We start from the raw sequence: 20,031 nt of genomic DNA, 5'->3' as shown, positions 1-20,031 counted from the left end.
AGAATCCGAACCAAACCATAGTGTTTGGGTTGGATATTTTTTCAGTTCGGGCAAGAACCGAACCAAACCAATGAAATCCAATGACAATCGGTTCGGGCATCGGATTTTGAATTTTCTACCCGCAAGCCCAACCCAAACCAACCATAATTAATTACCATGAAACTTACTACCAAACATTCAACTTCAATAAGAAAAAAATAAAATGTTGTGTGTGGACAAGTTATGCTATTTTAATTGAGTTAAAAGGTAGTGCACTGATAGTGTAAAATAGTTTTACACTGTCATCCAATAGAAAGCTATCAATTAGCCATGTCATTAAATTATTTTTTAAATAAAAGAGTGGTTTAATTGGATACATGGTGGTGATTGGTTGACAGTGTAAAAACATTTTACACTGTTAGTGCATCACCCATTTTCTCATTTTAATTTGTTATTAGAAAATTGATAGTGTAATATGATAAATGAACATAAAGTTATGAAACACATTCATTATCATATTAATTCAAATGACTAGTTATAGATTCAAAAGTCTTAATCTTAGATATTTTTCTTGTTAGATATTTTTGAATCTATTAGAGAAAAATTTCTAGTATAATATTTAAATTTGAACACTATTAATATTATATTTTTTTTAATATTATGAAAAATTAATTTTTATAAATAAGTTATTTTTTAAAAGTATTTTTGCATTTTTTATCTACCTGATCAATCCAACCCAAACCAATCCGTTGTTTCTCGGATCGGTTCGGTTTGGGCTTTATCGCAAAAATTTGTAAATCCAATCCAAACCAATCCATTTAACTTTAATCGGTTTGGATATCGGATTCTCTCAAAACCGAACCAAACCGGCCCGCGAACACCCCTACTGTTAAATTGAATTAAAAACTCACATGTAATATTTTTAGGGCAAAGAGTAACTGTTAAATTGAATTAAAAACTTACATTTAATATTTTTAATTCAAGAGTGTAACTGTTGCAATTATATAAATACACTCTCACCAACTAAATATTAAAGTGAATGAGTGAGTTAACCAAGGAAGCACAATTAAATTCAACCAGAGAAGCTAGTTGTACAGCATTCCCACCAACCACATATTAAATAGTGGGAGTGAGTAACCGAAGGAAGCAACGCAACCAAATAAACCCAAGAATAGATTCTAGATCTAAGCTCTCCCACTTGCTTCTCTGCATAATTCATTCCTTCATTTATTTCCATAAAAAGGTAAGCTTTCATTTATGCTCTATGCTTTCTCTTCTAATGTTTTATTTACAAGAATACAAATATCTTTATGGTGAGTTGATTTTTAGTTTGTTCTTAAAGATTGATTTTATATATAATTTTGTTATGTAGATGTTTTATTCAATCAAGTTATCCAATTTATTTTAATTTAGTCACGCGGTCCGACACCAATAATTAAGTAATTTAATATTCTCATTGATTTAATGATTCACTTTTGTAAAACAAAACCAATTAACGTTGAATTCACTTACATAAAAATATTATATATTAATCATTATATATTTCACTTTTATTTTCTCAAAACCAATATTAGAGAATCAATTCAATAAATTAACCTTTTGTTTTTAATGGTGATGAATATAGTTTCTAATTAATATTTTTTTTCTTTTAAATATGAAACGATGGGTGTTGTATCATTTTCATTTGATGGGAGTATTATTTATCGTGCAAATGTGTGTATGCACTTCATCAGAAAAGAAGTGAAACTTTTAATAAATGGCACTAGTAATGAGAATCACGTAACATATGGCTGTCTGCCATTCTCTCACTATTCCAACAGATAATACACTCACCAACCACATATTAAATAATCCTCACCAACCACATATTAAAGATAATACACTAATAATGTTGAGTTGAATTTTTTTTTCTTTCAAACTCTGGTTTTTAGGGGAAATGAGCTCTAGTAATCTAGAGTTTGCACTGAGATGTATGGTCACTGGTCAAACATTGTTCCCAACTAGAAATTGAACTCAATATTTTTCGAAGTACGTTTTTAGCAGGAGTTGATTTTTAGTTTGTTCTTAAAGGCTAATTTTCTTTTTCATATTGACACATTCACTAACATGTGATTACTTTTTCTTTTTTAGTGCAAGTTTTGAAGATTTCAGGCGATAGAAACTTGTAAGAGGATGGCATGTGATTATTTTGACAAGATTCAAGAAATCACAATTATATCAACTATGATTTCTTTGATTAAACATATAAGGTATGTTGTCTATAGTATAGAAAAGATTTTTAAGGAGTTTGTTTTATTTGACCTCGAATGTTATAATAAGAATTATAATTCTCTATTATTAGCTTAAGAGTTCTATATCTATCATCATATAATAACATTTTATACTCTGGAAATTACTTCAATAATCTTTTCACTACTAAAAATATTACATTCACTACGCCAAAAATGAGTTTTACAAGCGCACCTTAGACAACGCTTTCTTCCAAAAGCGCTGCTATAGGTTAAATAAAAAAATAAAACACAGAAACAGTATACGAAAAAAGTAAAAGCGCTGCTAAAAGGCCTACCTTAGACAGGGCTTTTTATAAGCGCTTCTAAAAGGCATACCTTAGACAACGCTTTTGAAAGGGCCGACCTTAGATAGCGTTTTTCCCATAAGCGCTGTTTAAAGTCATGTAAATTTTTTAAAAAAAATTCTCAAAAGCGCTGCTATAGGCCCATATTAGCCAGCACTTGCTAAATGCATACCTTAGCCAACGCTTTTTCTTCAAAGCGCTGTCTTAGGCGAATTACATTAGAACTATTTAAAAATAGATTCTAATCCCAAACAAAAAACCCTTACTTTTCTATTCTGTATCGGTCTTCTTCTCTCTCAGACGAAAAACCCTACAAATCGAACCCAAATCTTCATCCATTTCAACATTTATTCCATCAACGTTCCATCTCTACTTTTTTTCAACCTAAAATTGCATTTCGTTTTCGCGACCAACATATTTGAAGGAAATTTCATTTCGTTTTCGCGACCTAAAGTTCAAACTGTGAGGAATTTCGTAGAATTTCTCGTGTCGTACGCGTTCCAAATTGATTTCTTGCTCGTGATTCACGACTTCACACATTTTCCAACTGAATTTGTTTGAGATTCCCTCCTTCACGCTTCAGATTTTGTGGTTTTTGTAGTGTTCATGATTAGCACCTCCACAAGACACAGTTCAGGTATTCATCTTTCAGATTTAAAATTATATTTATGGAATTAGGGGTTGTTGGGTATATATTTTTAACATTTTTTGTTCAGTTTTGATTTATGTTCATGCGCTTCTGGTAATTTGATTACTCTTTTATTGATATGGATTATTGTCTCTGATATAGATTAAATTTGTGTTCTACTAATTTCTGGTATTGATATAGATTATTGTCTCTGATTATTTGATGTTTAACTGAAACCAGTCAGACTGACGTCATCAGCAAACCACTGCTCCTCGCCAGAAAATCGCTGCTCAGTTAACTGTCGTAAACGCCTCCACAGGTAATTCACTTAGTTAACTTCCTCTGTTTTATATTTTTATCATAATCTAAGACTCGTAATACCAAGTTGTGAATGAAATGTGATATAACCCTCCCAAGTTTCCACCGACACTGCTCTTTAGGGCTATGACAGATTTTTCTCTTTGAGTCCTTAGTTACGTTGTTTACAAAATTTGTGTACCAAACAGATGAGAGTTTTCATGTCGTTGTCTATCATCCATGAAGGAAATTGACGGACTGTTCTCGGTTTGTCGATTTTGGGTTTTACTTGTAGTTTATTTATCTTTTGAGTAGTAATCATGTATCGGCTAGATTTTAAACCAACTCTAATTTTGTATCTTCATTTTAAGAGTTAAAACTGAGACTAGCAAGAGTTTAAACCATTTTTACTCTTACTTAAATGGGGTTTATTAGAAAACCATCTTTATGATATTATCAACTTTCTTATAGAGTAAGTAAAAGAAATAGAGAAAAGAGAAGCTAGAATTCAATAGTGATAAGAGTAGTAAGATAGTTATATGGATGGAACATGGAAGCTAGGGTTTGTTATGATGATAATATATAAAAGGGTGAAGGGCTCCTGTAGTAGGTAAGCCATGTTTTTGGAATTGAGATCATGTTTAATGATGTCTTTGAGGTGTGTGAGATCATGTTTAATGATGTTTAATGGTGTTTTTTATCTTTGAATTTATTTTATGCTAGCACTATGAAGTTGTGTGATATAATGTGGTAGGAAGAAAATGTTAATTGAGTAACTGAGATCTTGTATAGGGTGGAAGGAATGGTAAGTATTTAGGAAACTACTTTAAAAAACATGTTACACTTAGGGAAGTTGAGTTTGGATTCAACGAGGATTTGACTCTTCCTTTATTGGTTACATATTATATGTTGAACTAGTTAGAGGTTTGTTAGTTATATATTTAGGTACTCCTCTAATTACAACCAAGTAATTCGTATTTCAACCAAGAAAAGAAAGAGATGTTAGTGAAAGAAGTAATATCATAAAATATTATATATTATGTCATTGTCAATAAACTTATATGATGTGTCACATGTTTTTATAGTTTTATGTATATGTGTCTGTAATTTATGTGCGTATTTGGTTCGTGTTCTACTTTGTGAGTGATATTTAGTACCTATTTTTTTGTTTTATTTTCATTGTTCATTGTGTTATCCTGTGATTACTATATGATAATATTTGATAATGTAACTATGTGAGTGTTACTAGTATGTCTGAATGTGTTAATCAATGAATTCGTGTGTATAGTATAATCTTATGATGTAATAAGTTTATGTTTTATATTCAATTGATTATGGAATTTTATGAGTGCATATGAGTGTCATTTGATTATGTTTTTCTTTATTATAGGTTAATTAGATGGCTAGTAACGAGGATCAACCACATGATGATGCTATTGATGATGGAGATCATGAGAACATTGTTGATTAGGAAGCGGAAATTAGAAGAGGAATAACACTTATGAAGAGAGTCATTCGTGATAGAGACCGAGGCATACTATTAGATGCGCATTGGAGCGAAAGTGGCCTACTAATTGAGCCTAACGGTTCAAAGATTACAAGTTTTATTGGTGCACTCGTAAGGAATGCAATTCCAATTACTTGTGATGATTGGAGAGATACAAATTTGAAAAAAGCTAAAGACAAACTTTGGATTGAGATACAGGTACCATATGTGTATGTTTTTCGTAGAGGAGTTTCAACAACATGGAGGATAATAGAAGAAAAATTTGTCTCAAATTGGCCGGAAGACTACTAAGAGGGTTTAGGACTTTTTTAACTAGGAGATATCTTATGGATGCGAATAAAAATTTTGTTGATGCAGAGTATCGAAAAAGATATAGCAGTTTGATTTCACCTGAAGAATGGGTAACGTTTAAAGTAAAACGAAAAAACCCATATTTTCGGAGTAGAAGTGAAACAAATCGGCAAAGAGCACCAGGTCCCCCATATCCATACAGAAAAGGGCGTATGGGATATGGACGCTTAGAACAGTCTATTGTAAGTATATATAAATTTCAATGTTATACTTGTTCATCGTGAGTTATATTTGATCATATTATTTGGCTTACTGTGTAGTTAACAAGGGAGAGTAGTTATGAAACATCTGTTCTACCACATGTTTTGTGGAAGGAAGCCTGTGTGGGAAAGGATGGAGTTATCATAGAAGATGTTCAAAAAGTTTTTGAAAAATGCGTAAGTATAGCATTATTTCTTTAATTAAATCAAAAGTTTAGTAACATATTATTAAGACAAATTTTGAATATTCATATGAATTTCAGGAGACTCTATCTCAGTCTATATCTCCAGATGAATGCAATGATTGCAGGAGCATACTTAGCCGCGCATTAGATATTCCTGAATATTCTGGTCGGGTGAGGGGTAAGGGATTTGGAATCACTCCAACATCCTTAAAGATGAAAAAACAGAAGGCTCCTAGCAATAGAGAACTGCAGGAAACCTTGTATGCACTACAAGCTGAAGTCCGTGAATTGAAAAGGGAAAAAGAATTAAGAGAGCAAGCTTCAGGTTGTAAAGCTACTAGTGACAAAGGTAGTATCGATTGTAATTTTCAACCGAATCTTCCAGAGGTAATTATATATATTATTATGAAATTAAAGTAGTTTAATTTATTTAATTGAAATATATACACAATAACAATTTGAAATTTATTATTGGTTTTAGGGCATTTCACCTTGCCAACTCTACTTATCGTCACCGACTTATCAGATGGTTGGCAAGGGAAAAGTGCATAACACTTTGGGAGAATTACTTCACACTAGACCGCTCCCTACGGGCTGTTTGAAAGTATCGATTGACATTGCTTTAGAGAAGGATGCGTTACTACCGCATCCTGACGATGTTTCGGATGCCACATTGGTGGGAGATGCAATAGGTTCGTTTGTTGCATGGCCGTCAAGCCTCATTAGTGTAGATGATGAGGTATGCTTAAAACCATATATATGAATCTTTGAGTATTCAAAGTTTTTACGCGCATTTTATGTACAATTGTTTTTACATGGTTATGTTAATTAGACTCCAACAAAATCTAAAGCAAAAGACAAGGAGCCTCCGCAGAAAATCGAGTCAGTTGCATCACTAAAAGAGGTACATCACAATTATATGATATTTATGCATGAAAAATGTTAATTCGTGATCTTATATTTCACCTAACTAATTATATGATATTTAGATGCATGCTAAAGAGATTGAAGATGTCAGTAAGGGTAAGAAGCCTGAAAAGGTTATTGCTAAGAAGACCGCAACTAAGAAAAAATCTACTCCCAATAAGTTTAGGCCGTGCCTTTCACATTTTTACAACTCTCTGATATTCCGCAAGGAAACACCCGTCTTGTACCTATGGAGGAAGATTTGTTTGGTATTGAGCATCAAGAAACAATTAGTATGGAAGATTTTGAACAAATTTTTGAACATACGCAATTAGGCCTCGGTGTTATTGATACATACATAAGGTATATCCGATCTAATTTGTTTAATTAAATGAACAATTCATTTACTCATTTCAAATATTAATGAGGTCTTTTATTTAAGGTTTTTGTATGAAAAATTGATGCACCCGAGTGGATTGAGGCAAAGATTCGCTTTCTTAGCTCCCTTCAATACCAACTTAGGGTTAATCATATCTAAACCGGATGAAGTCATCGCGTATGTACTCAACCATTTTATGGCCAACATAAATTCAGAAAAGTTGTTCTTTTTACCGTTTAATACCGGCAACGGGTTAGACTTTAATTCTAAATTCATCTATTATAATTTATCATATTTTGACATTGTGTAGAAAGTTTTCATCTCACATTTGTTTTGCCTTACAGTGGACATTGGTTGTTGGTCGCGATTAATCCTATCAGAGAAGTTGTATATTTTCTGGATTCCTTACACAATCCAATTAGTACATACGAAGCTATGAAGGAGTTGGTTGATACGTAAGTGAGATTGTTCTAAATATTCGTGTGTATATTTATCTATTTATTTATGTGAATTGTTCTAAATTATGCGTTTATGTTTTATTAGCGTTATACAAGTTTTTCGAGCACAAAGAGGAAGTCAAGTACCAAAGAGTAAAGCCAACAACATCACATGGATTCGAGTGGAGGTATATTAATTAGTTATCACAATTTTGATTATATAAATAGTGATGATACGTGATAAAACTTAGGTCTTATCCATATTTTCTTTCCATGTGTAGTGTCTTGAGCAGCGTAATGAAGTGGATTGCAGTTTTTACATGTCGCGGTTTATGAAGGAAATTCTTCTTTTGAATCAAATAGAGATTCCGTCCAAGGTATGGATTTCTAACTTAAGAGTTATTTTAATATTTAACACATATTTCTCATATAATTAAATAGTTTTAACTTAAACATACCATGTTATATTATTTTGTAGTACTTTGATGACTTCAAGTGTGCTACTTACTCAAGATCTATGTTGGATGAACTTAAGGAGGATTGGTGTCAATTCATAATTGAGTTGAAAGTTGTATAGGTATGAAATCTTACTATAATTGATGAGAATTTTGAGTATAGCCAAGTGATTGTAATGGTTTGATGAAATTGCAGGATATTAAAGGGTAAAAAGGTTACAGTTGTTGGCAAGAAGAAAAAGTAGATATTTAGCATCCTTTTGACTTGTGTAAAAAATAACAATGTTTTGGATGATGCAATTATTTTCATTGAATTGGATGTAATTTTGTTGTTGTTTATTAATATATTCTTAGCATCTTAGCATATAAAAAATACAAAGTTTATTCGTGTATATATATATATATATACTCTTAGCATCCTAGCTCTGAAAAATAGAGTTTTTTTTTGTTGTTTATATGTGAAATTTGTGATGGTATATACAGGTGCAAAATGTGGTGAAAACCTGGGGCAAGCCTTTTTTAAATAGATGCATCTAAAAATTTTGTGGACATTAGACAGCACTTTAAAAAGCGCTGCCTAAAAGCTCTTTAAAAAATTTGTTCAGAAAAGCGCTGCCTAAATGGGGCCTTTAACAACGCTTTTAAGAAAAAAGTGTTGGCTAAAGGTGGCCTTTAGCAGCGCATTTAAGAGGCTTTTTCTTAAAAATTGTTTCAGAAAAGCGTTGTCTAAAGTGGGCTGTTAGCGGCGCTTTTAATATTAAAGCGCTGTCTAAAGTGGGCCTTTAACAGCGCTTTATAGGTAAAAGTGCTGGCTAAAGGGTGCCTTTAGCATCGCTTTCAAGGTGAAAAAAAGCGCTGCCTTTACCTACGGCGGCAGGGGAATAGACAGCGCTTTAAAGCGCTGCCTAAAGCCAAAAAAAGCACTGTCTTTTTCCTTGTTTGGCGTAGTGATTTGATTACAAGATTTTACATCAGGTATAAAGATAACTGATGTGAAAAATATATGTCAAAGAATTTTACATCAGGTTTTATAACAAATTGATGTGGAAAAAATTTGATTTAGGGATTTTCCGACATTTAATGGAGCTGGTGGGAAAAATAACTCAAAAATTAAAAATCCAATACACGGTGGCATTACCGTAAATAAAGCGAAATTATTTTATCAAGGCTTTTACATCGGTGCGTTTAGCAACTGATGGAAATTATATAGCATAATGGGCTTTTACTTCGGCCCTTTAGGAAAACCGATGGGAAATATATACCAGAAAGAGAGAGCGATGGAGAGGTTTTAAGATAATTCACATACGAATATGTTAGTAGGAGTTATATTCGAGTTTTTTTAATAACATTTTTATTAGGTTTAGTGATAATTTTTTGAGTTTATAATTAATAGGAAAAAAGTCAAAAGGGTAGGGAAAATGTGTCTAGGAATGTATACCCACACGTATTATCTCAGGGAGGATATCGCTTGCTTGTGGAGAAAATTAAAAATGAAAGGATATCATTGAGAGATGATTCTACATTAGATGATAATGATAGTCCATCTCCACTGTCACGTCATGAGTTATGGAAGAGAGCACGACAAAAGAAAAGAGGAGAATACACATCAAAGTCTACACAAGCTGTTGCAGAAAAAATTGTCAGTAAAACTTGGAAATTACTTCAAGTATCATTATATTTGTGATTGATAAAAACTATTGAAATTAGTTGTGGTTTTTGCATTTTGTAGGATTCTCTAGTTGAAGAAGCTGAAAAAGGTGTCTTTGTTCCACATGGACGTAACGATATCTTAACAGAAGCCATTGGAACACCTGAGCATGGCGGTCGTGTTCGTGTTGTTGGAAAGCACCATAAACAAAGGATTTACTTTGGAAGGTCGTCTTCACGTCAAGGGCAACATATAGATGTAAATGAACAACTTGAACAACTTTCATCAAAATTGGAAGCAAGACTTAGAGTTGATTTTGATCAAAAGTTGGTTGAAGAGCGTAAGGCGTTGCAACAATCTTTTATGGAGACACTTAAGTCAATGGGTTTATCGCAAAGCATAGATAATAATAAATGCATTGAAAAAATAGAAGTTGTCGAAGGAAGCGGAAAAGGAAGTTGTTCAGCTGCAAAAGGAAGCACAAAAGACGTGGAAGTTGATGATGTTCAGAGATTGTTACTCATGCTTGTGAAAATGGATGACCAACACTTGAAAATAGAATTAAGTCATTGTAAATTTGCCGTTCATTTTTTAATGTCAGCCAAGTGTATCAAAGAGTTGTTAATGGATTACTATCAATATCTATTAATAGGTTATATCTCTCATCACTTCGAATCTAATGTTTATTTTAAAATTATTCAGGTATATTCATCGTGTATGTATTGATAATTCCACATCAGAAGTATATAGAATTATGGACCCTGCTATGTGTATATATAATGATAATATGCTGAAATCTATAGCAGGTGTTAAAAAATACATACAAGATATGTTAATGTTGGTAAATAGAGTTGGCCACTTACTACCACTTGTTCATCGGTAAGTTTTTATGAAATTTTGTTTTCTATTTTTTAATTTTGATAATATAGATATTTTATATGACTTTTGTGTTTCTACACACACGTACAGACAACATTGGCAATTAATAGTCATGTGTCCAAGAGACAATATTGTGATCGTCTTTTGTTCACTTCATCGGAAAATTGATAAAGCCACGAAGAAAATTGCTACAACGTAAGTTTATCTTTTATGTGAATTTTGTTATAATATAGTATATATCATATATATACATAAATTTTTATAAAAGTAATTTCATATTTTATGTGGCTTTATATGGATTTTTTTCTGAATTAGTGCTTTTGAGGTTCATCAATTTGCAAATGACAATAGAAAAAAGTCTACATGGCTTCAACCCAATGTAAGTGTGATGTAAATTATAATTCTATATTTAATTTTATGATAATTATTCACTAATTATGTCATTCATTTGTAGACAAGGAAACAACATAACTCTAATGATTGTGGGTACTATGTGATGAAAAATATGTTGGATATTGTCTCTGCCAATATAACCGAATCTTGTATGCAGGTAATAAAATAACTTTAATTTGTTATTTACTTTGCGTTTTGTAACTTAATATAAAATTTCAAAGAATAACTTTATTGTTATTTACAAAATATAGGTATTTGATGATCCTACAGAATTAACACAAGATGATTTGTATGATTTGCGACTTCGTTGGGCAAAATGTTTCTCCGAGTTATATAAAGATTATGCTTTATCTGGTGAATTATACGGAATTTTCTATATTTCTGATTCGAGCTAGTTTCTTGACTTTGGTGTTGTCTGCTGATGTCAATTAGTGTTATTGTTTATTATCAGCAAATGTAATTTTGGTGTTGTCTTCAGAAGTTACAACTCATCTTTTCGTGGATGCATGTTGGTATTTAAAGTGCGCGAAAGGACTTAAATGGTTGGATATTTGTTGTTTTGTTATTTTGTAGTAGTCCACCGTGTGTAAACTTTCTTACAATTTTGTACACTTGTGTATCCTAAATTAATACTTTTATAAATCAACTGTTCATTTTGAAGAACATATATATGCATCTTAGCTATTTGGTGCAATTAAATTATATCCTTCACTGGTTTGAAAAATGTAAAAATAGTTACCTAAATGTGGTCAGTGTGATGTGGGAAAATTTTGAAAAATAGCGACCTAAATTTGGTCTGTGTGGTATTTGAAACTTATATGAAAAATTAGGTACACAAAAAATTACAGCAAATATAGGAAAAACAGCTAGTATACGCTTAAAAGTATAGTACATATTACGTCGGGCAAACGGGAAAACTGATGTAAAAACCTATCTATTACATCGGGAAATCGGAAAACCGGTGTAAAAACAATATATTACATCGGGCGAACGAGAAAACCGATGTAAAATATGGCGTATAAATTTTTTTATAAAAAAATTGAATTATTTTTCACATCAGACATCTGAATTCATTCGATGTGGTATGTTACTTTTTCACATCGGGCCTTGGCCCGATGTAAAATGTTCTGATTTACTACATCGCTTGGCTTTACATCGGACCTAGGCCCGATGTAAAAAGTACTTTTCGCCCGATGTAAAAATTACTTTCTGAACTAGTGTTTGGCTTCTTAAGCTTACACGTGAACATTTTACCTTCGATTTTTTAATTTTCTAAATCTTCTTGGTTGGTAAAGTCTGTCTTTAGATTGTACTTGACAATAGTGCATCTAAGATAATCTTGGTGTTGGCAATTTTAAATTTCTCATGCATTAGGAGAAAAATATAACACAACCAACATCTACATTGCATTTATATGATAACAAATCACAAATTTGGTTTTATTTTAGAATATCACTTCTTGTAATTTTAGTGGTGTTATTGCACTCTTGGTTTTATTTCATGACCATTGCTGAGGCACAATAAATATGGCCGTTACCTAGCTAAGTAAGTGGAAGAGTCTCTGGTTCCTGTAGTTGTTGTCCAACTGTGATAGTGGTTGTCCAACAATAAATATGAACTTCCTAAAGAACTTTAGACATAATTGGATCATAACTTTCATGTTTGAAGAAATTTGAATTGGCATAGTTGTACATGAGTTATTTGTACATGAATTGGCATAATTGGATCATAACTTTCATGTGTTATTTGTACATGAGTGGTCCTTGAGTGAGTTGTTTAGAGTTATGAATGCAACTTTGGTTAATGTAATGTTTGAATTAGGAACTAGTTTATGTTATAATTGATGATCTTATTATTTGTGTTAATGCGTAATTATACGAGACGAAAAGTGACGAAACATCACTTTCAGTACATGTTTTGTGAAAGGAAGCTCGTGTGGGCAAGGATGGAGTTGTTAGAGAAGATGTTCAACATATTTAAGATGAATGTGTAAGTATAACATTGTGTCTTTAATTAACTCGAAATTTTTTTAATATATAATTAATTTTTTATCTTCACTAATAAACTTCAATTTGTAAATGAATTTCAAGAGACTCTATCTCAATCAGTACCCACATGTGAGGACCTGGATAACAGGAGCGTACTTAGTCGAGCAGTAAATGTTGCTGAGCATCCCGGTAAGGTGAGGGGTAAAGGACATGGTTGACTCCATCTTTCTTGTATAAGCATCCAAGGAAAAGAAATCCTAGCAATCAAGAAGTGATGCAAACGTTGGAGGAATTAAAGGCGCAAGTCCGCGAATTGCAAAAGGATAAAGAGAGATATATGGCGGAAAAGTGCAATTCAGAGTTGAAAGAAACTAGTGACAAAGCTAGTATCAATTGTCAAAATAAATTTCCCGTGGTAATTATATATATGTTATTATGAAATTAAATTAGCACATTTATTTTAGGGGTAATGAACTTTTTGGTCCTTTTAAATATCTCAAACTTCAGTTTTTGTCCCTCTAAAATTTTCCTTCAAAGAATAGTCCGCCTAAAATTTTAAATTTTAACTTTTGGTCCCTCATGACAAAATCGTAGCTAAATTGGTCTGTAATTCCGTCGCTAAAATAAAAAAACTGCTAAAACCGTCGCTAAAAAATGTCGCTAAATTGTAAAAACCGTCGCTAAATTGCAGGAGGGACCAAAAGTTAAAATTTAAAATTTTAGGAGGAGCATTCTTTGAAGAAAAATTTTAAAGGGACTAAAAACAAAATTTGAGATATTTAGAGGAACCAAAAAGTTCATTAACCCTTTATTTTAATTGACATATATACACATTAACAGTAACATATTTATTATTGGTTTATGGCATTTCATCTTGTCAGCTATACTTATCATCACCGACTAATCGCCTAGTTAGCAAGGGAAAAGTGCATAACACTTTGGGAGATTTACTTCACCATAGACCGCTCCCTGATGGACATCTGAAAGCATCGGTTGATATTGCATTAAATCTGGATGCATTGCTACCGATACCTGACATTGTTTCAAAGACAACATTGTTGCGAGATGCAATAGGATCATTTGTTGCATGGTCGTCAGACCTCATATTCATAGATGATGAGGTATATTGAAAACCATCATGAATCTTTTAGTATTCAAATTTCAATTATGAATCATTACGTACATTTTTATTACATGTTAATTTTAGACTCCTACAAAACCCACATCTAAGGATAAAGGGATTTTGCGGCACAGCGAATCTGTTGCATCACAAAAAGAGGTACATTTAAAGTGTTAATTATACTGCATGATTTTATAATTTACCTAAGTTATATTTTTTTAGGTAACTGCTTAAGATTCACAACAAGTGATCCAGAAAACTAGTAGTGTACCCAACAAGAAAAGGGATCTTCCAAGAACTGTGGCAAGAAAAGCTTTTGTACCTCGATTTCGGATGTGTCTTGAAATACTTGTGGGAACATCAAATTTGATGAATGGTGCTATTCGTCAAATGGATATGGAGGAAGGTATCTTTGCTTTTTATTGCTCCGAAACAATTGCAAAAGAGGAAATGGAACATATTTTTCAGCATACAGAATTAGGCATCGGTGTTGTACACTCATACATCCGGTAATGCGATCAATCTATTATTTAATTAGTCGAATAATTTATTTACACATTTCAACGAAAATAGTATAATGTTTATTATGTTTTTATTTAAGGTTCTTGTATGAAAAATTGACCCGCGGGAATCAATTGTCAAACAGATTCCATTTCGTGTCTTCCTCCCGTGTCAACAGAGCATCATTTTTTAAGGATCCAGATTCGATAAGATATCACTTAGTTGAGAGACACATGGCCAACAGTACATAAAGCATTAATCTTTTACCGTATAATACTATTCCTTTAGGGTTAGTACTTCATTCTAAGTTCATTCTAATCTTTGTATCTTTTGTGTTGAAAATTTCTATCTAAACTTTTGTTTTAATTTATAAACGTCATGGTTATTGGTTGCTATTGATCCTTTCAAAGAAATGGTGTATTATCTGAATTCGGTAGATGGTGATTGGACAACTTATCCATATATGAAGTTAATGATTGATACGTAAGTGATATTGTTTTAAATATTTGTGTGTATTTGTATAGTTAATTATTTCTGTGAGATTGTTCTAAATATATGTTTTTATTTTGTTAGATCAATACAAGTATTCCGCTCTCAAAGAGAAGCTCGAGTATCACGGTCTAGATCAAGCAACATTACATGGATCAAAGTGGAGGTACATTAATTTTCACAATTTTTCTTATAATAGTGATGCTACTTGATAAAACAAGATAACTATACATTCTTATTTGTTTTTCTATGTAGTGTGCTCGTCAACGTAACGGTATAGATTGCAGATACTTTGTCATGAGGTTTATGAAAGAAATCCTTCATTTGTATCGAATAGAGATTCCAATCACGCGGTATGTATTTATAACTTAGGATTTATTTTAATATTTATCAGATATTTCATATAATTTATTACTTTTAACTAAATCATGCATAATATGTTTTGTTATGTAGTACTTTGATGAATACAAGTACGCTCATTACACGAAAAATCAATTGGAAGAAATCAAGGAGGAATTGTGTGAATAATTTAATGAGAAAAGAATCATATAAGGTATTGGAAGTTGAAAAGTGTTATGAAAAATTAGGTTTAATCGTGTTGGAGCCAAGTTAGTTTAATTGTCTGTGTTGTTCTGTTCATACCTTGGAGGACCTTTAATTGTGTTGGAGCCAAGTTAGTTTAATTGACCGTGTTGTTCTGTTCATACCTTGGAGGACCTTTTATTGTGTTGGAGCCAAGTTAGTTTAATTGACCCTGTTGTTCTGTTCATACCTTGCAGGACTAGGACCGTCCGCTCCTCGAATTTTGGCGATTTTGAGCTGATTTTGTTAGGCTGATTTTGTTATTGTTAGGGCTGATTTTGTTAGGGCTGATTTAGTTATTGTTAGGGATGACTTTGTTATTCTTAGGGATGATTTTGGTTCTGTTGCAAACATGTGAATTGAATTATAATGGTGTATATATTTTGGATTATAATGGTATTATAATGGTATATAATGCCTTTTTTGTATATAACGGCTTCTTCGTTGAAATGTAAGGCTTGAATTATAGGTTTATGAGATTATTCCCAAAAATATGCTTTCTAAAAAAGAAAGAATAGGCAGTGCTTTTACATAAAAAACGCTTAAAATGTCATTTTTTACGTCAAGCAAAGGAAGCGCTTTTTAGGAAAAGTGCTGCCTATAGTACCCAATAGAAAGCGCTTTTTCCTAGAAAAGTGTTGCCTAAAGATGCCATAAAATACATTAGACACCGCAATTAAAAGCACTGTCTAAAGGGAGACAATAGAAAGCGCTTTTTCCTGAAAAAGCGCTTCCTAAAGATCCCAACAAAAAGCATAAAAGGCTAGACAAAGTGCTGCTAAAGGCCTACTTTAGAAAGCGCTTTTCCAGGAAAAAGCGCTGCTACAGACCTACTTTAGAAAGCGGTTTTCAAGGAAAAGTGCTGCCTAAAGTATACATAAGACAGCGGTTTTGTGTTAAAAAAAAAGCATTGTCTATACCTCACTACGCCAAATTTAAGTTTTAGCAACGCAGCTACAAAAGCGCTTTTGGCAAAAGCGCTGCTATAGGCCTTCGCTAAAAACAAGACTAAAAATCAAGGAAAAAAAGCGCTCCTGTAGGGGGTACCTACGAAAGCGCTTTTAGAAAGCGCTGCTATAGGGCTGCTTACTAAAGCGCTTTAAAGAAGCGCTGGTATAGGGCTTGTTACCAAAGCGCTTTTAGAAGCGCTGGTAAAGGGGTAGGTTACCAAAGCGCTTTCTATCAAAAAGCGCTGGTATAGGACTGGGGTACCAAAGCGCTTTTCAAAAGCGCTCTCGTAGGGTATTTACAATTAAATTTTTAAAACAAAACATTCCCAGGTTATTACGTTTTTCAGAAATCAGGATACCATTCTAGAGCTTCTTCCCCAAACGTAAACCTACCATGAAAATCTCTGCCTTCCATCCTTGAATCACCATTCCATCCTTGAATTTCGATACTGAATCTCTGAATTTCGTCTTCTCCTTCCGCCTTCGCAAACTCTTCGTCTCCTCATTCACTTCGTGGCTGAGTAATAGGGATAAAAGGAGACGCTCTCAAACTCTTCGCAAACTCTTCCGCCTTCCGCCTCCGGCTGAATCTTCGTCTCAGTCAAAGGAGACGCTCTCAAACCGTTTCGAGAATTGCTGACCACGATTGTAAGTCTCTAAAACCATCTCTCTATGCATCTCTTGCTGACCACCATTATGCTGCTTGTGCTATGCATCTCTTGTTGTTTTTTCATATTGCATTTTACTAAAGCTTAGAAGAAACCTAGCCCTGTTTCAACACTTTATTATTTGATTAAAAATGTGTAAATTACATCCTTTGTTGTAATCTGTTCTGTAGTATCCCAGTTTTAAGGTGAAGAGGCATTGATAAGTTTAATCATAGATTCATAAGTTTAATCTGTTCTCCATAAGTTGTTTTCACTTTTCAGTTTATTTCCATAAATTCTTCTGAGTATCTTGTGTAAACAGCCTATAGCTTATATGAAGAGTTTGACTGTGTTTAATATTTGTTATAGAAATATGCATACCTCGTATATGAGAATTTATGCAATAACAGTTTATACTATTAGCGCTTTTTTAAGTTGTTTATTCAAATAAGACCTTAATATGTTTTGGCAGAATTAACTCTTTTTATAGTCCTGGGCAAAATGGCTATCGGCATATGTTTAAATTTTTCGGTGGAACACAGTATATGCTAGCTATGTTTTTGTCAACCATGTTCCTTCTATAAATGGTTTATGTATATATTCAACTTTTGCAAGTAATTAGGTAGAGAAACAAATTTCACTTTATATAATTAATATTCCCACAAAGTGGGTTGAAGATTTTAGTTTATAATGGTTATGTTTGTTGTCTGGTTTGTTCCAAGATTTCCTAACTTTGTATTTCTTTCCTTACACAAGTTTGATAAATTGTTAAGTTGATAACTTAAGAAATAGTGTAATGAATTTCATGATTTCTATTTCCTTTTCATTGGTTCTGTTTTGATTTTAAGTTTGATTTGCAATATATACTGCCTCTTTATTTTATAGAAGATGCACTGTGGAGGATACTACTAGTCGATTGAAATCACCGTGGATGCCGTAATTAACACAATTTTTTCAAGAGAGATCTCTCTCTAACTAGATAGCATGTTTATGATTTGTTTATATTCCTATGCTTTACTGAGTTATTGTTACTATTTTAGTTTTAAAGAGGATTTATATATTTTATCATTTTTATGTATTTGATTCTTCTATGTTTAATTTGGAGATCCCTTTGTCTTCGGATTTTTGGAATCTGTTTTTTGTATGTTATAGTAATAAATGGAGGGGGCAAAATCATTTGACACCTCTTAAGTAATGTATTCTATTATACGATGACTTATGATTGTCTCTTTGTATCTGCAGAATCTGAATCTCTAAAAGAAAATTGCTTAACCTTGTTCCAGAAAAAGCGCTCTTATAGGGTGTCTACCAGAGCGCTTTTTCCAGAAAAAGCGCTCTTGTAGGGGGGTCTACCAGAGCGCTTTTTCTGGAAAAAGCGCTTTCGTAGCCTACGCCAGCGCTGGCTTTGGCAGCGCTTTAAAGCGCTGTTAAAGGCCAAAAAAAGCGCTTTTAAAGCCCTTCCGTGTTGTAGTGCCTACAGTAGCGCCACCATAGGCAGCGCTTTTAAGCGTTGTTAAAGGACAAAAAAGCGCCTTCTTTTCCCTTTTTTGGCTTAGTGATCGAAGGTTAATCTGAACTTTGGCTGGTGGATTGATTATATATGTAAGCTTGTAGCATGACATGTTTGTACTGATTATTATCTTGTGTTATACAAGAAGATTATGTGAATCGTTTGACACAAGCCACACAAAATGATAATAATATGGATGGGTCAGAAAAGCTACAATTATAGAAAGAAGTTGTCAGCGGTAAGTCACGAGGTCGATGTTATGGAACTTCCCGAATGACGGTTAATGTACAGTATGGAGTGTCTTATTTGATATAAGTGGCCATTTCAAACCCAAATAGAGAAGCAGATAGTCAAGCCATTGAGGCGGCTAAAGCTGAGGCTTCAAGAGGCTGTATTAGCTAATGCACATTCCTAGAAAGCTATAGTTGAGACTGCAGATTTGAAAACGCAATTGAAGAATTTCTGAAATAGCTGTGGGCTTTGCAATCAGACATGCAAGTCCTTCCATTACTCCTTCTAGTGTTGATCCTAATACTCATGGCCATTACGATAATGACTCTAATAATGAGTCAGTGGATCTAGAGGAAACGAGTGATGAATGTTGAGTAATATGCATTGTCTTTTTCTTAATTTTAGAACTTGTTCAATATTGTGGATTTTCACAAGTTTGATATTTTGTGTTGGTATTTTAATGTAACTTTGATATATTTATATAGCAATATTATGGATTGGCACAAGTTTGGTGTATTGTGTCATTATTTTGATGTAAGTTTGACATCTAAACTAATGTAGCAATATTGTGGATTTACATAAGTTTGTTATCTTGTGGTGAAATTTTGATGCGATAATAATAATACATTAATGAATAGTTTGAAATTATAAACAGGTTTTGGAAAATTTCATGTACCAAATAAATTTGGATTTAAACACGTTTAAGTAAAAAAGTAATAAAAAAGAAACTAGTGTCGGCTATTAGTGACGCTACAACACACAATTATAGGATAGCGTTTATCAAAATTGACGCTAAAATGAAAAATAGAAAATTATGAAACCATTAGCGTCGGTTATTAGCATCGCTATAATACACAGTTGTAGATATGTAGTTTTTAACAAAGCTGACGCTACCTCAATAAAGCCAACATTAATGTCTCTCATAACCGACACTAACTGGCCATAGCTATATTGGACTGTCGCTCTTCACCGATGCTAACACATTGAAGAGAATGTCTAAGTGTCGCTTTTAACGCAAGTATATAAATGTTATCATCGATAATAGCCGACGCTACATTGAAATAGTACTATAACATCAGTTTTGTATTTTAGCGTTGCTCTTGCGTTTCACAAACCGACACTAACTGTAGCAACGACACGTCTTTATGCTTTGCTTCCACCTTAAGGGTGTCTACCACTAAACCGATGCTAAGT

The 20,031-nt window shown here is 32.9% G+C and overlaps 1 protein-coding gene across 8 annotated transcripts in view; it reads left to right on the top strand.

The window, feature by feature from the left end:
- The first annotated feature begins 1,026 nt into the window (after nucleotides 1-1,026).
- Nucleotides 1,027-20,031, top strand: part of LOC131645008 (uncharacterized) — a 36,829-nt gene continuing 17,824 nt past the window's right edge. Inside the window, exons 1-13 of one of the 8 annotated variants that reach the window (XM_058915669.1) lie at nucleotides 1,027-1,222; nucleotides 2,110-2,228; nucleotides 3,156-3,191; nucleotides 3,423-3,501; nucleotides 4,870-5,519; nucleotides 5,598-5,714; nucleotides 5,801-6,109; nucleotides 6,204-6,461; nucleotides 6,555-6,626; nucleotides 6,712-6,991; nucleotides 7,071-7,259; nucleotides 7,388-7,462; nucleotides 7,551-7,615. In XM_058915669.1, coding sequence (XP_058771652.1) covers nucleotides 5,226-5,519; nucleotides 5,598-5,714; nucleotides 5,801-6,109; nucleotides 6,204-6,461; nucleotides 6,555-6,626; nucleotides 6,712-6,963 — 1,302 coding nt within the window. In that variant the 5' untranslated portion in view covers nucleotides 1,027-1,222; nucleotides 2,110-2,228; nucleotides 3,156-3,191; nucleotides 3,423-3,501; nucleotides 4,870-5,225 and the 3' untranslated portion in view covers nucleotides 6,964-6,991; nucleotides 7,071-7,259; nucleotides 7,388-7,462; nucleotides 7,551-7,615. Of the gene's footprint in view, nucleotides 1,223-1,910; nucleotides 2,008-2,109; nucleotides 3,502-4,869; nucleotides 5,520-5,597; nucleotides 5,715-5,800; nucleotides 6,110-6,203; nucleotides 6,462-6,554; nucleotides 6,627-6,711; nucleotides 6,992-7,070; nucleotides 7,260-7,387; nucleotides 7,463-7,550; nucleotides 7,616-20,031 lie in introns of those variants that run through there. The other 7 variants (XM_058915668.1, XM_058915666.1, XM_058915667.1 and 4 more) reach the window with 7 other exon arrangements.

This window comes from Vicia villosa, linkage group LG1 (genome assembly GCF_029867415.1).
Source record: "Vicia villosa cultivar HV-30 ecotype Madison, WI linkage group LG1, Vvil1.0, whole genome shotgun sequence".
Lineage (NCBI taxonomy): Eukaryota > Viridiplantae > Streptophyta > Magnoliopsida > Fabales > Fabaceae > Vicia > Vicia villosa.
This window is presented reverse-complemented; position numbering and strand designations above follow the sequence as displayed.